At 32.8% G+C, this 20,122-nt stretch overlaps 2 protein-coding genes across 2 annotated transcripts in view; both read left to right on the top strand.

The window, feature by feature from the left end:
* Positions 1-19,599, top strand: part of LOC143240870 (N-chimaerin-like) — a 34,107-nt gene extending 14,508 nt beyond the window's left edge. The window contains exons 7-10 of the mRNA XM_076484075.1: positions 5,224-5,301; positions 8,733-8,870; positions 9,633-9,738; positions 14,790-19,599. Of these exons, the coding sequence (XP_076340190.1) occupies positions 5,224-5,301; positions 8,733-8,870; positions 9,633-9,738; positions 14,790-14,970 (503 nt within the window). The 3' untranslated portion in view covers positions 14,971-19,599. The remainder of the gene's footprint in view (positions 1-5,223; positions 5,302-8,732; positions 8,871-9,632; positions 9,739-14,789) is intronic.
* Positions 1-20,122, top strand: part of LOC143237669 (uncharacterized) — a 237,718-nt gene that overhangs the window by 41,956 nt on the left and 175,640 nt on the right. The gene's annotated exons all lie outside the window — the stretch shown is intronic.

Raw genomic sequence — 20,122 nt, 5'->3', positions numbered from 1 at the left:
GTAGGATGTTTTAATATGTAAAGAAATTTTAAAACAACAAGTAGGATGTTTTAATATGTAAAGAAATTTTAAAACAACAAGTAGGATGTTTTAATATGTAAAGAAATTTTAAAACAACAAGTAGGATGTTTTAATATGTAAAGAAATTTTAAAACAACAAGTAGGATGTTTTAATATGTAAAGAAATGATAAAACAACAAGTAGGATGTTTTAATATGTAAAGAAATTTTAAAACAACAAGTAGGATGTTTTAATATGTAAAGAAATGATAAAACAACAAGTAGGATGTTTTAATACGTAAAGAAATGATAAAACAACAAGTAGGATGTTTTAATACGTAAAGAAATGATAAAACAACAAGTAGGATGTTTTAATACGTAAAGAAATGATAAAACAACAAGTAGGATGTTTTAATACGTAAAGAAATGATAAAACAACAAGTAGGATGTTTTAATACGTAAAGAAATGATAAAACAACAAGTAGGATGTTTTAATCACGAAAAGAAATGATAAAACAACAAGTAGGATGTTTTAATATCGTAAAGAAATGATAAAACAACAAGTAGGATGTTTTAATACGTAAAGAAATGATAAAACAACAAGTAGGATGTTTTAATAAGTAAAGAAATGATAAAACAACAAGTAGGATGTTTTAATACGTAAAGAAATGATAAAACAACAAGTAGGATGTTTTAATGCGTAAAGAAATGATAAAACAACAAGTAGGATGTTTTAATGCGTAAAGAAATTTTAAAACAACAAATAGAATGTTTTAATACGTAAAGAAATGATAAAACAACAAATAGAATGTTTTAATATGTAAAGAAATGATAAAACAACAAGTAGGATGTTTTAATATCTGAAAAAATGGTCAAGGACTGGACCAACAACAAGAAAGATGTAAAATGACCTGAGTCAAAACTGATTCTCTACCTAAAAGGTCCTAACAACAAAGAAACCAGATTTTTAAAGTAAAATTATTATTTTGTTTTCATTGGATAAAAATTGAAAATGCAAAAAGCAGACAAATTCTGAGAATTATCAGAACTTTCTGGTTTTCTAACTGCATTACAAAAGCCATTAAAAGTTTAGCTAAACTCATCAGTGTACTTCACAAGGGAATAAATTTGAACTAGAAGCAAAAGAGACAATTTTCTGCAAAGACAACAATGTAACATGGTATGTTATTTCATAGATTGAAACCTTAGCTTTCTACTGGTTATAAATGAAAACAATGTAACATGGTATGTTATTTCATAGATTGAAACCTTGGCTTTCTACTGGTTATAAATGAAAACAATGTAACATGGTATGTTATTTCATAGATTGAAACTTTGACTTTCTACTGGTTATAAATGAAAACAATGTACCATGGTATGTTATTTCATAGATTGAAACTTTGACTTTCTACTGGTTATAAATGAAAACAATGTACCATGGTATGTTATTTCATAGATTGAAACTTTGACTTTCTGCTGGTTATAAATGAAAACAATGTAACATGGTATGTTATTTCATATATTGAAACCTTAGCTTTCTACTGGTTATAAATGAAAACAATGTAACATGGTATGTTATTTTATAGATTGAAACTTTGACTTTCTACTGGTTATAAATGAAAACAATGTAACATGGTATGTTATTTTATAGATTGAAACTTTGACTTTCTACTGGTTATAAATGAAAACAATGTAACATGGTATGTTATTTTATAGATTGAAACTTTGACTTTCTACTGGTTATAAATGAAAACAATGTAACATGGTATGTTATTTCACAGATTGAAACCTTGGCTTTCTACTGGTTATAAATGAAAACAATGTAACATGGTATGTTATTTCATAGATTGAAACCTTGGCTTTCTACTGGTTATAAATGAAAACAATGTAACATGGTATGTTATTTCATAGATTGAAACCTTGGCTTTCTGCTGGTTATAAATGAAAACAATGTAACATGGTATGTTATTTCATAGATTGAAACCTTGGCTTTCTACTGGTTATAAATGAAAACAATGTAACATGGTATGTTATTTCATAGATTGAAACCTTGGCTTTCTGCTGGTTATAAATGAAAACAATGTAACATGGTATGTTATTTCATAGATTGAAACCTTGGCTTTCTGCTGGTTATAAATGAAAACAATGTACATGGTATGTTATTTCATAGATTGAAACCTTGGCTTTCTGCTGGTTATAAATGAAAACAATGTAACATGGTATGTTATTTCATAGATTGAAACCTTGGCTTTCTGCTGGTTATAAATGAAAACAATGTAACATGGTATGTTATTTCATAGATTGAAACCTTGGCTTTCTGCTGGTTATAAATGAAAACAATGTAACATGGTATGTTATTTCATAGATTGAAACCTTGACTTTCTGCTGGTTATAAATGAAAACAATGTAACATGGTATGTTATTTCATAGATTGAAACCTTGGCTTTCTGCTGGTTATAAATGAAAACAATGTAACATGGTATGTTATTTCATAGATTGAAACCTTGGCTTTCTGCTGGTTATAAATGAAAACAATGTACATGGTATGTTATTTCATAGATTGAAACCTTGGCTTTCTGCTGGTTATAAATGAAAACAATGTAACATGGTATGTTATTTCATAGATTGAAACCTTGGCTTTCTACTGGTTATAAATGAAAACAATGTAACATGGTATGTTATTTCATAGATTGAAACCTTGGCTTTCTGCTGGTTATAAATGAAAACAATGTAACATGGTATGTTATTTCATAGATTGAAACCTTGACTTTGTGCTGGTTATAAATGAAAACAATGTAACATGGTATGTTATTTCATATATTGAAACCTTGACTTTCTGCTGGTTATAAATGAAAACAATGTAACATGGTATGTTATTTCATAGATTGAAACCTTGGCTTTCTGCTGGTTATAAATGAAAACAATGTACATGGTATGTTATTTCATAGATTGAAACCTTGGCTTTCTGCTGGTTATAAATGAAAACAATGTAACATGGTATGTTATTTCATAGATTGAAACCTTGGCTTTCTGCTGGTTATAAATGAAAACAATGTAACATGGTATGTTATTTCATAGATTGAAACCTTGGCTTTCTGCTGGTTATAAATGAAAACAATGTAACATGGTATGTTATTTCATAGATTGAAACCTTGACTTTCTGCTGGTTATAAATGAAAACAATGTAACATGGTATGTTATTTCATAGATTGAAACCTTGGCTTTCTGCTGGTTATAAATGAAAACAATGTAACATGGTATGTTATTTCATAGATTGAAACCTTGGCTTTCTGCTGGTTATAAATGAAAACAATGTACATGGTATGGTATTTCATAGATTGAAACCTTGGCTTTCTGCTGGTTATAAATGAAAACAATGTAACATGGTATGTTATTTCATAGATTGAAACCTTGGCTTTCTACTGGTTATAAATGAAAACAATGTAACATGGTATGTTATTTCATAGATTGAAACCTTGGCTTTCTGCTGGTTATAAATGAAAACAATGTAACATGGTATGTTATTTCATAGATTGAAACCTTGACTTTGTGCTGGTTATAAATGAAAACAATGTAACATGGTATGTTATTTCATATATTGAAACCTTGACTTTCTGCTGGTTATAAATGAAAACAATGTAACATGGTATGTTATTTCATATATTGAAACCTTGGCTTTCTACTGGTTATAAATGAAAACAATGTAACATGGTATGTGATTTCATAGATTGAAACCTTGGCTTTCTACTGGTTATTAATGAAAACAATGTAACATGGTATGTTATTTCATAGATTGAAACCTTGGCTTTCTACTGGTTATAAATGAAAACAATGTAACATGGTATGTTATTTCATAGATTGAAACCTTGGCTTTCTACTGGTTATAAATGAAAACTATGTAACATGGTATGTTATTTCATAGATTGAAACCTTGGCTTTCTACTGGTTATAAATGAAAACTATGTAACATGGTATGTTATTTCATAGATTGAAACCTTGGCTTTCTGCTGGTTATAAATGAAAACAATGTAACATGGTATGTTATTTCATAGATTGAAACCTTGACTTTCTGCTGGTTATAAATGAAAACAATGTAACATGGTATGTTATTTCACAGATTGAAACCTTGGCTTTCTACTGGTTATAAATGAAAACAATGTAACATGGTATGTTATTTCTTAGATTGAAACCTTGGCTTTCTACTGGTTATAAATGAAAACAATGTAACATGGTATGTTATTTCATAGATTGAAACCTTGGCTTTCTACTGGTTATAAATGAAAACAATGTAACATGGTATGTTATTTCATAGATTGAAACCTTGGCTTTCTGCTGGTTATAAATGAAAACAATGTAACATGGTATGTTATTTCATAGATTGAAACCTTGGCTTTCTGCTGGTTATAAATGAAAACAATGTACACGACATGTTATTTCATAGATTGAAACCTTGGCTTTCTGCTGGTTATAAATGAAAACAATGTAACACGACATGTTATTTCATATATTGCAACCTTGGCTTTCTGCTGGTTATAAATGAAAACAATGTAACACGACATGTTATTTCATATATTGCAACCTTGACTTTCTACTGGTTATAAATGAAAACAATGTAACACGACATGTTATTTCATAGATTGAAACCTTGACTTTCTACTGGTTATAAATGAAAACAATGTAACACGACATGTTATTTCATAGATTGAAACCTTGACTTTCTACTGGTTATAAATGAAAACAATGTAACACGACATGTTATTTCATAGATTGAAACCTTGGCTTTCTGCTGGTTATAAATGATATAATATTCAATGTCAGAGAGAACTATTGGCAAGTTATGAAAAAGAGGATTTGACATGATAAGTTTGATTTTCTAGTTCATGGCACTAGATTCTAAGTTGATACCAAAACTGTTTAACTTGGGTAGGTATGCATAATATGAACATTTAGTTGTTGTAACTGGAACCATCTTGATATTCTTCCATTTCCAAACAGTTCAAGTAATACTCCTTAAGTTCAGTTTCAATAGGAACCCAGATGAATTATGTTCTACATTTTGTATTTGTTTTTTCTTTTGAACTGATTGTAAAGTTTTCAGAAATGTGTAATAATTAATGCTCGACTGAGTTACACCGGTATTTCTTAAAGTATCTAAATTGAATGATTCATTTATATCTTTCGAATACTCTCTTAATATTGTTTGTTGGTTCTTGTTTTCATTAAGGGTTAGATGCAGAAGGCTTATACAGAGTCTCTGGATTTAGTGATGAGATAGAAGCAGTACGGTTGGCTTTTGAAAAAGGTAGGTTTCACATATTCTCAGTTGAAAAAGGTAGGTTTCACATATTCTCAGTTGAATGATTTTCCAAGTGAATTATGTAATTAATTTTTAATCTGTAAATATTCTATACTTTTAAAGTTTTCGTTATACTGAAACATTTAGTTATTCATCCCTTTCGTCTGACGTATTTTGTTTAGATTGTATATTTCATCTTGAGTTATATGCAGACGACTGTCATATATCATGATTTATTCCGTAGCAGGAGGACTCATGAGTGTAGTCTGTAATGGTTTTAGACTTTGCAAACATTTCTCTGTATTTATCCCTTTCACTTTTTGTTTACATTCCCCTTTTACTTTTTTCTTTCGTATTTTGTCCTCCTAAAGTGGTTTAGTTTTAAGACGTCTTTGTGTTCTTTGTCCTCCTAAAGCGGTTTAGTTTTAAGACGTCTTTGTGTTCTTTGTCCTCCTAAAGCGGTTTAGTTTTAAGATGTCTTTGTGTTCTTTGTCCTCCTAAAGTGGTTTAGTTGTTAGACTTATTTAATTGTTCTTTGTCCTCCTAAAGTGGTTTAGTTGTTAGACTTATTTAATTGTTCTTTGTCCTCCTAAAGTGGTTTAGTTGTCAGACTTATTTAATTGTGTTCTTTGTCCTCCTAAAGTTTAGTTGTGAGACTTCTTTAATTGTGTTCTTGGTCCTCCTAAAGTGGTTTAGTTGTCAGACTTATTTAATTGTGTTCTTTGTCCTCCTAAAGTGGTTTAGTTGTCAGACTTATTTGTGTTCTTTGTCCTCCTAAAGTGGTTTAGTTGTCAGACTTATTTGTGTTCTTTGTCCTCCTAAAGTGGCTTTGTTGTCAGACTTATTTGTGTTCTTTGTCCTCCTAAAGTGGCTTTGTTGTCAGGCTTATTTAATTGTGTTCTGTGTCCTCCTAAAGTGGTTTTGTTGTCAGACTTATGTTCTTTGTCCTCCTAAAGTAGTTTAGTTGTTAGACTTATTTAATTGTGTTCTTTGTCCTCCTAAAGTGGTTTTGTCGTTAGACTTATTTGTGTTCTTTGTCCTCCTAAAGTGGTTTAGTTGTTAGACTTGTTTAATTGTGTCCTTTATCCTCCTAAAGTAGTTTAGTTGTTAGACTTGTTTAATTGTGTTCTTTGTCCTTGTAAAATGGTTTAGTTGTTACTTTTTTTCTACTTTGGAAAGAAATGTAAAAATAATAATTCATTAATTGAAATGTTTGAGCAGTTAGCCCTGCATAATAGGTGTTTTTGTGAAATCAGTAGGTTAAAGGTAAACAATTTGTCATTGTGCATATGTAATGTTTACCTATAGGTATATGGTGCACTTGTATTGATTTGATCTTGTAATTGTATAACTCATACCTCTAGTCATATGTAAATTGTGGTGCCGTTATACCATTGCAGATATTTTGGCTAGAATAATGATTTAAGTAATGCAACTTTAAAATGCATACAGTTATATATGTATATATATGTATGTATATGTTATGTTTACAGTTATATATATATATATATATATACGTCATGTACACAGTTAGATTTATATACACCTTATGTGTACAGTTAGATATATATACACCTCATGTATACAGTTAGATATATACACTGCTGGCCAAAATCTTAAGGCCAATGAACATAAAGAAAAAATATGCATATTGTGTTGTTAAACTCAACCACTTATCTGAGTAGAGCTTCAAAAGATGAAAATAAGAAAAGGGAAAATAAAAATAAAAACCTTTTTTAGAATTTAAGAGGGAAAATGTAAACACTATGAAATTAGCCTAAATACTAGCTGGTCAAAAGTTTAAGACCATACCAAAAAGAAGTCCTAAACAGGGTAGGAAATGCCCAACAAGAGGTCTCAGTAGTGAGTTGCATGGCCATCATTACGAATAACATCAAACATTTGCTTTGGCATGGTTGATATAAGCAGTTTGCAGAAGGCTGGCTGGAATGTTATTCCAAGTGATGAAGATAGCTTCACGAAGATCATGCACTGTTTGGAATTGATGTCCATTTCTGTAGACTTCCCTTGCTATCCACCCCCAAACATTTTCAATGGTGTTCAGTTCGGGCAAACACGCTGGATGGTCCAAAAGAATCACGTCATTTGCAATGAAAAAGTCCTTTGTCCTGCAGGCATTGTCCTGCTGAGAGATCCAGTCATTCCACACAAGCGAGAGCCTTCAGTCAATAAGGATGCTCCTTCCAACATGCCAGTGTAGCCAGCTGCTGTTTGATGCCCCTGTATAACCTAAAGCTCTATTGTTCCATGGAAGAAGAAAGCACCCCAGATCATGATGGAACCTCCTCCACTGTGCTGTGTATAAAATGTCTCTGGTAAGATATCCTTATCGTGCCACTAATGTTGGAAGCCATCTGGACAAACCAGGTTAAATATTTTCTCATCAGAGAACAAAACCTTCATACACTTTTCTGCATCCCATGTGTGGTGCTTCTCAGCAAAGTTTAACCGAGCTGTTTCGTGGTGTGGAAGAAGGCGTGGCCTTTGAAGACGTTTATGGTTTTTAAAGCCTTTCTCTTGTAGATGCCTTCTTATTGTTCTTGAGCTGCATTCTGCATCTGTAAGGGTCTTAATCTGGTTCAATGATCAGCTGGTGTTTTGGCGGACAACCCATCGAATGTTTCTGCTCAACGCCGGCTAAATTTTCTTAGACCGACTACTTGAAATTCTCGTTCCGTATTCCTCAGGGTCTTTTAAGAAATTTGCAACAGCAGTTTTACTACGTCCAATCTCACCAGCGATGGCACGTTGAGAGAGACCTTGCTTTTGCAGCTCGATATTTCTGCCATGTTCAAATTCTATCAACTTTTTAGCCTTTGTCATGATTTTACCCAATGTAACACAGTAAATGTTAGTGGGAGATGTTGACGCTAATGCATGAACACAAATGACTAAACTTCGTTACGTGTTTACTGATTAACGCTTCATTTCAGTATGGTCTTAAACATTTGACCATCTAGTATTTAGACTAATTTCATAGTGTTCACATTTTCCCTACTAAATGCTAAAAAAGTTTTTGTTTTTTTTCCCTTTTCTTATTTTCATCTTTAGAAGCTCTGCTCAAATAAGTGGTTGAGTCTAACAACGCAAAATGCATATTTTGTCTTTATGTTTACTGGCCTTAAGATTTTGGCCAGCAGTGTATGTATATGCCTCATGTATACAGTTAGATATAATATATGTATACCTTGTGTATAATGTTTTGGTCCATACTTTACCTATATGGTTTGATGTATACCTTACGTATAATGTTTAGCTATGTACCGTATGTACATGGTTATATATAAACCTCGTACATGGTTAGAATCGAACCCCTAATTTTAGAGTTGTAAATTTGTAGACTTACCGCTATACTAGAGGGGGGTAGTTAGATATATACGTTATGTACATGGTTAGATATAAACCTTATGCTACAGATGGAGAAAATGCAGATCTCAGCAGCACAGGATGTGAAGATATTCATGTTATCACAGGGGTCTTGAAGCTTTTTTTTCGACTGCTGCCGATACCACTCATCACTTATGACACATATCCTCTTTTCATGAATGCTGTCAGTAAGTAATAGTGTTTTTTTACCACTCATCACTTATGACACATATCCTCTTTTCATGAATGCTGTCAGTAAGTAATAGTGTTTTTTTACCACTCATCACTTATGACACATATCCTCTTTTCATGAATGCTGTCAGTAAGTAATAGTTTGTTTTTTTAATTTTTCCAATTTTTTACATGTTTAGTCATATAGACTTATGTGTGGGTAAAATATATATGTAAAAATGGCTCATTTGGGTTGAGAAAATTTTTTTACATACAAGTGGGTTTTCTCGACATCACTGATTATGTATGGGTAACGTAAATTGGGATCTGCTCATAATCCTTTGTTGTATTCATTAGGTAGGTGTTTCTGTATTATAAAGGTTCTTTGTTTTTGTTTTGAGCACTTTGGAACTGTTTATTATCATGTTGTGTTTGCTATGTTGGCTTGTTTGAACTATAAAAGTTTGTTTTCTTATCAGAACATGAGAATTGTTTGTAATCATGTGTGTGTTCAATAGATAAGTTCTTTTTTAGGTTTGGAAAAATTACTTTTGAAGAAATATTTTTGTCACGTGTGTAAATAGTTTATAATTTGTTTGGTGATATTCACTTGTAATTAAAAACAAATTGTTTTAGTTAAGGAGATGGACTATCGTTATGTTTATGGAGAACTTAGACTTTGGTAAGAAAGTAAAAATTGTAGATGGACTGTTGTAATGTTTACTGAGAGAGAACCTAGACTTTGGTAAGAAAGTAAAGATTGTTTATTATTTTTTTAGGAAAGTCAACAATGGAAGAAAAGTTGGATAGCATAAAAGAGGCTGTTGCTAAGTTACCACCAGCACACTATCAAACTTTGAAGTACCTTATTCAACATCTGTACAGGTAAGATATACTGTTGCTAAGTTACCACCAGCACACTATCAAACTTTGAAGTACCTTATTCAACATCTGTACAGGTAAGATATACTGTTGCTAAGTTACCACCAGCACACTATCAAACTTTGAAGTACCTTATTCAACATCTGTACAGGTAAGATATACTGTTGCTAAGTTACCACCAGCACACTATCAAACTTTGAAGTACCTTATTCAACATCTGTACAGGTAAGATATACTGTTGCTAAGTTACCACCAGCACACTATCAAACTTTGAAGTACCTTATTCAACATCTGTACAGGTAAGATATACTGTTGCTAAGTTACCACCAGCACACTATCAAACTTTGAAGTACCTTATTCAACATCTGTACAGGTAAGATATACTGTTGCTAAGTTACCACCAGCACACTATCAAACTTTGAAGTACCTTATTCAACATCTGTACAGGTAAGATATACTGTTGCTAAGTTACCACCAGCACACTATCAAACTTTGAAGTACCTTATTCAACATCTGTACAGGTAAGATATACTGTTGCTAAGTTACCACCAGCACACTATCAAACTTTGAAGTACCTTATTCAACATCTGTACAGGTAAGATATACTGTTGCTAAGTTACCACCAGCACACTATCAAACTTTGAAGTACCTTATTCAACATCTGTACAGGTAAGATATATTTTATCCATGTTTTTACATAATAAGGAAATATATGTTTATTATACAACATGTTATAGGAACGTCTTTTCTGTATATAATGTACTGTGATGAGGTAAGGGGTAGGTGACATCTTTACAAGCTGAGACTTCTCAAAGATAGAAATTCAAGAGCAGTTTAAGAAGGGAAGCAGAATGTTTAGGACAGCAATACAACTTCATTTTAAGATAAGAAGTAAAGTTGACACAACCACACCAGCTGGTAGTGTGTTACCTTTAATAAACAAAGAAGTAAAGTTGGGACAACCACACCAGCTGGTAGTGTGTTACCTTTAATAAACAAAGAAGTAAAGTTGACACAACCACACCAGCTGGTAGTGTGTTACCTTTAATAAACAAAGAAGTAAAGTTGACACAACCACACCAGCTGGTAGTGTGTTACCTTTAATAAACAAAGAAGTAAAGTTGACACAACCACACCAGCGATTAGTCTGTTACCTTGAATAAACAAAGAAGTAAAGTTGACACAACCACACCAGCTGGTAGTGTGTTACCTTTAACAAACAAAGAAGTAAAGTTGACACAACCACACCAGCTGGTAGTGTGTTACCTTTAATAAACAAAGAAGTAAAGTTGACACAACCACACCAGCGGTTAGTCTGTTACCTTTAATAAACAAAGAAGTAAAGTTGACACAACCACACCAGCTGGTAGTGTGTTACCTTTAATAAACAAAGAAGTAAAGTTGACACAACCACACCAGCTGGTAGTGTGTTACCTTTAATAAACAAAGAAGTAAAGTTGACACAACCACACCAGCTGGTAGTCTGTTACCTTTAATAAACAAAGACGTAAAGTTGACACAACCACACCAGCTGTTAGTCTGTTACCTTTAATAAACAAAGAAGTAAAGTTGACACAACCACATCAGCTCTCACTCATTTTAATCATTCATGCCATTCTGGGTAAGGTTCTTTTTATTGCTCCTTACTGGCCCTCACAACCCTGCTTTCCTCAGTTACTTCAACTCCATAATGCCCCTCTGTTGCCTTTCTCTCTCACTTCATTCTTTTTATCTTAATCTAAGTCACCAATATTTAATCCTACCCTTCATCTTCATGCCCGACATTTATCAGATTTTTGGCAAAGAGATCTGTATTGTTTTGACAGACTGTTTCTTTTTTAGCCAGTTCCATTTGCTCTACTTCATTAGTATTTTATCAACATAAATAGAAGGTCTTTTGCTGTTGGTCTTTGAGTCTTTTACCCCTTCTCCTTCCTTCAATCATTTTATTACAGTTACCTTACTTGGGTATTTGTTCATGGGACTTCAATCTCATATGCACTATGTGGACATGATGCTACCATAAAACACAATATATCCATGTCCAGTAATGCACAGTGTTGAGATGAGATTTTCTACAAGATCACTAGAAGGATATTTTCCCTCACCATATATTTTCTTCATTGCTATGTCCATTCCAGATCACAATTACCCGTGGACTTGCTTGTGTAAAGAAGAAGGAAATATCTGGCTATCTCTTCTGTCTCTGCTTTTCAAAATAGGACTTTTGTGGTTACCCCTTGCATTGTTTTCAGTGATGACGTTCCTCTGGACTCTCCACTGTGTTTTGTACCTCCAATGTTCTTGTAGTTGAGTATGGGAGTCCTCACCTCTTTCTAGTTCTGAATCATAAATACACACCATCCATTCAGTTGACGGTAAGACAATGGTGTAGGTGATGCTGGTTCTCCATTCATGTGCACCATTTCTGTCTTGGTTCAGATCCACAGGTTGGTGTTGTATCCAGTGTCGGATATGTAAGACTGTTTAGTGTAGGTAGTAATAGTTAATTTATTGTGTGAGTTAATGTTTCACAATCATTTAGTTTTTCAAAATAAGAGAGTTAAAAGTAGATAATTATTGGATGTTATATTTATAAGTTATTGAAGTCAAGATATGAAGATTTATAGAAGGCATAAGTGATAGATTTATAAACAGCAGTAACCAGATAACAAAAGAGAGTGGGAAAAAAATCATAAGTAAAACTGTGTGAAAGAGACTTTGGTCAGAGAAAATGTAAAATTAACCATTGTGAAAGAGAGAATAGCCTACAAGTTGGTATGTTAAGATGAGATTATCAGTTTTCTGATACTTTAGGAGAATAATTTATCTTATCAAGGATATTCTAATACAGTTGAACCTGCCTGAGTGGACTGTAACAAAAAGTAGGCCTATGTGCAAAAAGCAGGCGATTATTGGAAGTTCAAGATACAAGTATGGTAGTTCATAAGTCAACAGAAATGAATTATAAACCGATATTGTTGTGATAATAAATAAAAAAAAAAAAGGGATAAGTGAATTATAGTTTAGTGTTTGAGGTAAAAATACCAAAGAATAGTTTTGCTTGTCAGCTGAATTCTAAAACGGTTGAATTGGTCTGAGTGGATTTTTGTGACAAGAACAAGAGAACTGCATAGTGTTTAAGATACAACTAGGTACATAGTGTAAAGAATTTGTTTGCATATGTTTGACTTGTTTTGAATATATTATTCTAAAACAAGGTGAGTGCTTGTTGTTCCTTTATCACCAAGAAGTCACTGACACCTATTGTAGAAGAATTGTTAGCTCAACACTCATCCAAACATACATATGTACAATAAAAAAAAAAAGGTAAGTTCTCAACACCTGACTTCTGTGACGATCCAGAGGGTGCAGCTGTATATTATTTATAAAGGAAATCCACATCCATGCAATGGTACCTGGACGTTAGCAATGTACTTCAGTGCTGCCCCCCATTGGCATGGTATGTCTGTAGACTCGCACTGCTAAAAATCTAGTTTCGATACCCATGGTGGGCAGAGCACAGATAGTCCATTGTGTAGCTTTGTGCTTAATTCTAAACAGACAAACATACTTTAATACTGTATAGTACAGGTTGCACATGTACAGTGGGCTTCTAGGATTGATGGTGCACCTGGCTTCTGTCACTATTTGGAGAATGTGGTTGCATGTGACTTAAGGAGTACTACACTTCCATGTGATGGTTTCTAGAAGTTAGTGATGCATTCCAATGCTGTGTGGTTCTGATATAGGAAATGATGTTGCTTTGGAGTTGTTTTGTCACATTGCAGGTCACCCCTTTGATTGGAATCTCTCATCCTACCATCATATGGATGTTGTTTACAGATGGCTAGTTTTGGATTTTGAGCAGGACCAATCAAAATAAGTCTTCACACATCTTGTCTGTATTTTTCCTATTTGTTGCTCATCTGGCTTCAGGATCACATGAAGGTGAAGAATGTTGAAAGAGGCGATGGTTCTCCTTTTGGCATTTCACCATTTTCATGGCCAGATGTTGCTGTTATACAGTGGGTTTGCCTGTCAGATTGAGTTTGTGTATGATCTAACTTCCCACAGGGGCATGCCTCATTGCCATCATTTAGATGTCTAGTTAGTTGTGGATTGTGCACATGTACTTAATTCACAGATCAATTTTCCCAGGACTTACTCCTGTTCTACATGTTGAAGCACATGTTTTGCTTTTCCCAGTTGCTGTCTGCAGAGGTTCATCTATAGTCTTTGTTCAACTGCATTGAGATTATGATAGAATATGGTTTGTCCTCTCTCTCCTTTTGGTTGTGCTTCTCTATTTTTTCCACCAGGGTTTATGATGCCTCTTTTTTACACCTAGTACAGAGGTGGTACTTTTGCCAAGTATGATTCTCTGTGAAGAAGATTCACCAAAATATCTTCTTCTTGAGATACTTTTGAAAGATGCTTTTTGTCCTTTGCACCAATCCTTCCACCTCTTTAATGGGGGGATTCCAGTTATATATGTGAGCAGAGATAATGTATCAGTAGCTATTATTTTCCTATACTGAAAATGTATTTCTGATAGGTACTAACATCCTCTCAGTCTTCCTCCCCATTGCAAACCAATGCTCCCTTTACTGCCTAAACTTGAAGTGATAGTTTAGTAAAATAAGATTGGAGTCACATGCATCAGGAGGACTTGGTGTACAGTTGTTGCATGATGAGTTGTATACAAGATACAGTTGAAGCATGATCATCATAGCACATGGAGTTACAAGGCTTGTAGCATGCAAAAAAAATTTTTTTTGGATATAGAGGGTGTCACTGAAGAAGAAGAGCTGTATATGTGAGTGAAGGCAAGTACCTATCAGAAAAACATTTTCTGTATATAAAATTATAATTTTCATAGTGGGCAGCTTAGTTTGTTAAAGCTAGTAATGAGCTTCTCTTTGAAGAACCAAACATTTCTAACATGTTGATTTTTAAGTACACAGAACTTTGTTTCCTAAAACACAGACAATCAATTTTAATTTGTTCTGTCTTTAAGTCAGTGCTAATAAAGCATTGTTCTTCTCTTTCAGAGTCACAGAAAAACAAAAACAGAACCTCATGAGTATTCACAACTTGGGCACAGTTTTCTGTCCAACACTGATGAGGACCCCAGACCTAATTTCTCAACCTGGACAGCTGTCAGCTTGGCATCAGGAAAGTTTAGTCATAGAACTTCTTATTACACATCACAGACTCTTACTTGACCACTGATGACATCAGAATTGTGTAAGATAGGGAAACATTTACCTAGATAACCAGACATGATGTAAAATATCATTATATTTATGTATGTTTTACGTAAGGAACGTCACTATTGAGAAGAGGATGAAATTCTTTTAATATTTATAAGGACTTGAAGCTAGTGCTAAGCATGTGCTACCAATGGACAGTGACAGCTGCCCTCATTATCAAGTATTATATTAAGTAAGTGTAATTACTTGCCCAAGCTTCTTTTGATGAGTATCTTAGTGAAAAATGCCTGTATTTTGGGGAGAAATTATATAGATTCATTTGTATAATAACTCTGAGTTTGCAAAGGCTTTCTGAAAGCCATTTCTGTGTAAGTCATAAAATGACTACATAAAAAAAAAAAGCAAGTGTCTTTCAGCTTCATCAGGTTAGTCATTGTTAAGTTTCTATTAATTTAGTTGTAGCTTTTCTCTGTGTAAAATCAGATGTACATTTATTAGTTTTTGTTTTCTAGGAGAAACTTGTTACAACTAGAAGAAATATTTATATTACATCTTTTGTTACTGTTATAAAATGGCATCAGCATATTCAGCTTAGGATTTTGGGCATTGACTTACGAGAGACTAAGGAATCTCGAAAGAAATGAGAGAATGTTACGTGGTTATTAATTATGGATATTAAATAAAACCAAAGTTTTTGAAAGTTATGTTTTTATACTTTTTAATGATTCTTCATTAACAACATTTACTGGCCAAACTTTGTGTTAGGTACTGGTACCTCATGTAGTTTACCATAAAAACAAACATACAAGCAGTAGGACTTACTATTCACACTATGTATATTACAAAATGAACTGACAGTAAGGTAAGTATTTTTACATAAATCCCTCAATTCAAGAAAATGGACTATTTTAAAGTGTGATTGTACAGTTTACTCATTTTCTTACAAGGATACCATGTGAAAACATTACTACTCCTTCATTAGCTAATTGAAAGAATGTCCCTCAACTATAGTCCGTTTTTCATTAACTAGGTGAAGAAAATGTTCCATATGTAGAGTCCACGTTCCTGCTCTTCCTCTAACAAAAGGAAACTGCAAATGTTGCATTTTGCTGTTTGTACTCACACAGTAAAACTAAATATTCATCAGACGTCAGAATAAAATATTTTCTCTCTTGAATATTTGTTGTACCTTATGCTACTCTGGCTTTTGATAAAAAGACCATCTGAGTTCTAGATTAGTTAAATTGTCTCTGTTAGATAAAAGCTGAGCAGGTAACAGAATAATTTAAGTTGAACCTCAACTACAGAATTCCATAGAATATATAGTACCAGTACAATATAGTTTAAACTGAAATACAACATTACATAGAATATATAATACCAGTACAATATAGTTTAAACTGAAATACAACATTACATAGAATATATAATACCAGTACAATATAGTTTAAACTGAAATACAACATTACATAGAATATATAGTACCAGTACAATATACTCTAAACTTTTATACAGCATTACATAGAATGTATAGTACCAGTACAATATAGTTTAAACTGAAATACAACATTACACAGAATATATAGTACCAGTACAATATAGTTTAAACTAATATCCAACATTACATAGAATATATAGTACCAGTATGATATAGTTAATTTGTGATTTTGTTACTTATATTCATGGTAACACATTAGGAAATACAATACATTATTTTTAGATCAGAGAGCAGTTTTAAAGGAAAGGTGTATGTCATAGGGCTGTTTGTAATATGACAGGTTTCTCTGTATCCCTGTATTGTGTTGTGATAACACAACAGATTTCTCTGCATCCTTCTACTGTATAGTGTTAACATGACATATTACTTTGTATCCTTGTGATATTTGAAAACTACATGAAACAATAATATATATATGTTTTTTCACAATATTTTGGGCAGTTAGTTTTCAGAGAATATATTTGTTCTTATTTTTAAAGTTTATCAAATAATATAAGTTTATAAGATCATATTAGTTCTATTTTGTAAGTTCATACATGCAGCATTTGTTAATGATCTGTTGTTTGTTATTAAAATTTCTTGGTTCATATTCATGTGTATGGGGCACTTTACTGGTATGATTATTTAACTTAAATATCAATATTGTTTATTAATATACTTTGTTGTGCCAAAATGTCCATATAACAGTGTTTAGTCAGTAAACTAGAGAAGTGAAAATGGTAGAACAGAAATGCATTTTCTCACAAACTAAAATCATTTTGCACTTTTTGCTGATTGTGTTTTCCCTTTGTTTTTAATGTTTTCATTTTTTCTTCACAGTTCATGTATGTTTCTAGTTTGATAATTTTGTTTATTTCACCAGTTCATGTTTGCTTCTCAAGACAGATGGTGTGGATTTAAAAACTTTTATTGTACTGCACTGTGGTAACACGACAGGTTTCTCTGTATCCTTGTACTGTACTGTGGTAACACGACAGGTTTCTCTGTATCCTTGTGCTGTACTGTGGTACACGACAGGTTTCTCTGTATCCTTGTGCTGTACTGTGGTACACGACAGGATTTTCTGTATCCTTGTACTGTACTGTGGTAACACGACAGGATTTTCTGTATCCTTGTACTGTACTGTGGTAACACGACAGGTTTCTCTGTATCCTTGTACTGTACTGTGGTAACACGACAGGTTTCTCTGTATCCTTGTACTGTACTGTGGTAACACGACAGGTTTCTCTGTATCCTTGTGCTGTACTGTGGTAACACGACAGGTTTCTCTGTATCCTTGTGCTGTACTGTGGTAACAACAGGTTTCTCTGTATCCTTGCACTGTACTGTGGTAACATGACAGGTTTCTCTGTATCCTTGCACTGTTCTGTGGAAACATGACAGGATTCTCTGTATCCTTGCACTGTTCTGTGGAAACATGACAGGATTCTCTGTATCCTTGTACTGTTCTGTGGAAACATGACAGGATTCTCTGTATCCTTGTACTGTTCTGTGGAAACATGACAGGTTTCTCTGTATCCTTGTACTGTTCTGTGGTGACACGACAGGTTTCTCTGTATCCTTGTACTGTACTGTGGTGACACGACAGGTTTCTCTGTATCCTTGTACTGTTCTGTGGAAACATGACAGGTTTCTATGTATCATTATACTGTACTGTGGTAACATGACAGGTTTCTCTGTATCCTTGTACTGTACCATGGTAGCATGACAAGTTTCTCTGTATCCTTGGTGAAGAGATATGAGGAATGTGATAAATATTTTCATTAAATGGGTAGAACATATTAAAATAATACTGTAGTTTATATTGTATTTCTTAAGTGCAACTTTTAATAGGTCAGCCAACGTGTAGTGATAACCTATCTCACAATATTCGGAATCTGTTGTCTGGAACAGTTCTTTGTTGTTTTGTTACATAGAGCTAGGATTATTCTATTCGAGAAAGAAACAAGGAAAAATTCAATTTGTTAAGTTCGCGGATACAGAGAGATAACAGGATGGAAGGTTGAAATTATTTTCTTTGTTACCTATGTTTTATATCAATTGTATATAGAGAGAATTAAATTGTAAATAGTTTTAATATATTGTTTGAATGTGGTTTCTTTAGCACTTCAGTCTGGTGTTAGAATTTGTAATGAATTGTTCCATTGTTGATACTTACTTTATGAACACTAAAACATTAATTTGCTTGACAAGCAAAACTGACTAGTTTTGTGTTGTTTGTTTCACTATTTAAGGTTACACATTTTTTCTCTAGTATTCTATGATAAACTGTCAGCATATCTTGCTATTCAGCATTACAGAAACTTGTTTTCTCCCCAATACTCTGTAATAAACTCAGTATATCTCACTATTTAAGGTTACAAAGACTGGTTTTATCCCAAATATTCTATGATAAACTGTTATTAAAGTTATACCAATACTAAACCTTTATGGTGGTTTTCTTATTGAAAGAGATCTTTTAGGTGAAGATAGAAGTGATTTCTCAGTGCAGTTCAAACTTAATGATGTACATATAAACTGGCACTTTGATTTTACTTGGGGATTATTTTTGTTGTAATTGGTCCCACAAAATGTTAACATGTGGAATTGTATTTAAAAAAGTAGAATATACATTACTTGAACAAGTAATGTATGGTTTTCTTTGGAATTAGTGTATTTTGGAATTCAATGTTAAAATGCTAATTATGTATTGTTCTGCATTTGCTGTGATGAGATCCATAGGTTTTGTTAATTTTCATAATAACAATAATGGTTTTCACTTTTGTGCCAAACTGTTGTAATATTTAGTTTTAGTTATAGAACTTTGTTGGTCATTCTTCTCTACGACATCAAGTACTACAAATTATTATTGGATTTTGATGTGTAACTGCCATTTTTTCCGAGGACATACAGCATTTCATAGCAGACCCCAGTTGAATGTTTGGTCAAGCAAATGTTGGATTTCAGAACCAGTGTTACAGTTGATTCCTTGGGATTGTAATATTTACCGAGAGTCTTGTGTTGGTCATCGCTGATTTCTACAACTCAATATTTTGTCTAATTACAAAGTACTGTATTTTTGGCTTAACTTTAGCTGAGAATCTACTGTAGCTACATGTTTGAAGAAAGCTTCTTGTACACAGTTTCTTAATAAACTTCGTATTGGTTTCATATGTTTGTTTTCATGAAGTAACATTTTGTAAATATCATGACTCATTGTTTCATGCAACTAGTGTATCCACATATAAGATGTTTATTTAGAGAAACATATCATGTTACATTTACTAGTCAGATATACTATCACCAGTAAACAGGGAGTGTAAAAATACATCAACCTACTGATAGCTCATTCATAACTAATCCATGTGTCAATGGTGAACTTTAGAATTGATACCAACAGTACCCTCAATATTTTCAACAGTTTGTAAGTTTGACTATTTCTATGTAATCTCCCTTTGATTTTATGGCCTATACTTATTTTTAAGCCTAAAAGTGCACATATCAGGTCCACCATTATCAATGCTTCTCATACAATGGACAAAGTCCATAATAGAGAATTAACAATTACTATAATTCCAAATTTAATATCTGTGTCTTCATGAAAATTAGCAATATTGTAGTAAGTGTGAAAAGTATGTTGGGAACAAAGAATCTGATGTTTTAAATAAAATATTTGTGTGAATTTCATTATCTG

Source organism: Tachypleus tridentatus, chromosome 13 (genome assembly GCF_004210375.1).
Source record: "Tachypleus tridentatus isolate NWPU-2018 chromosome 13, ASM421037v1, whole genome shotgun sequence".
In the NCBI taxonomy this organism is placed as follows: Eukaryota; Metazoa; Arthropoda; class Merostomata; order Xiphosura; family Limulidae; genus Tachypleus; species Tachypleus tridentatus.
Note: the sequence above shows the minus strand (reverse complement) of the source record. Positions and strands in the feature narration are given on the sequence as shown.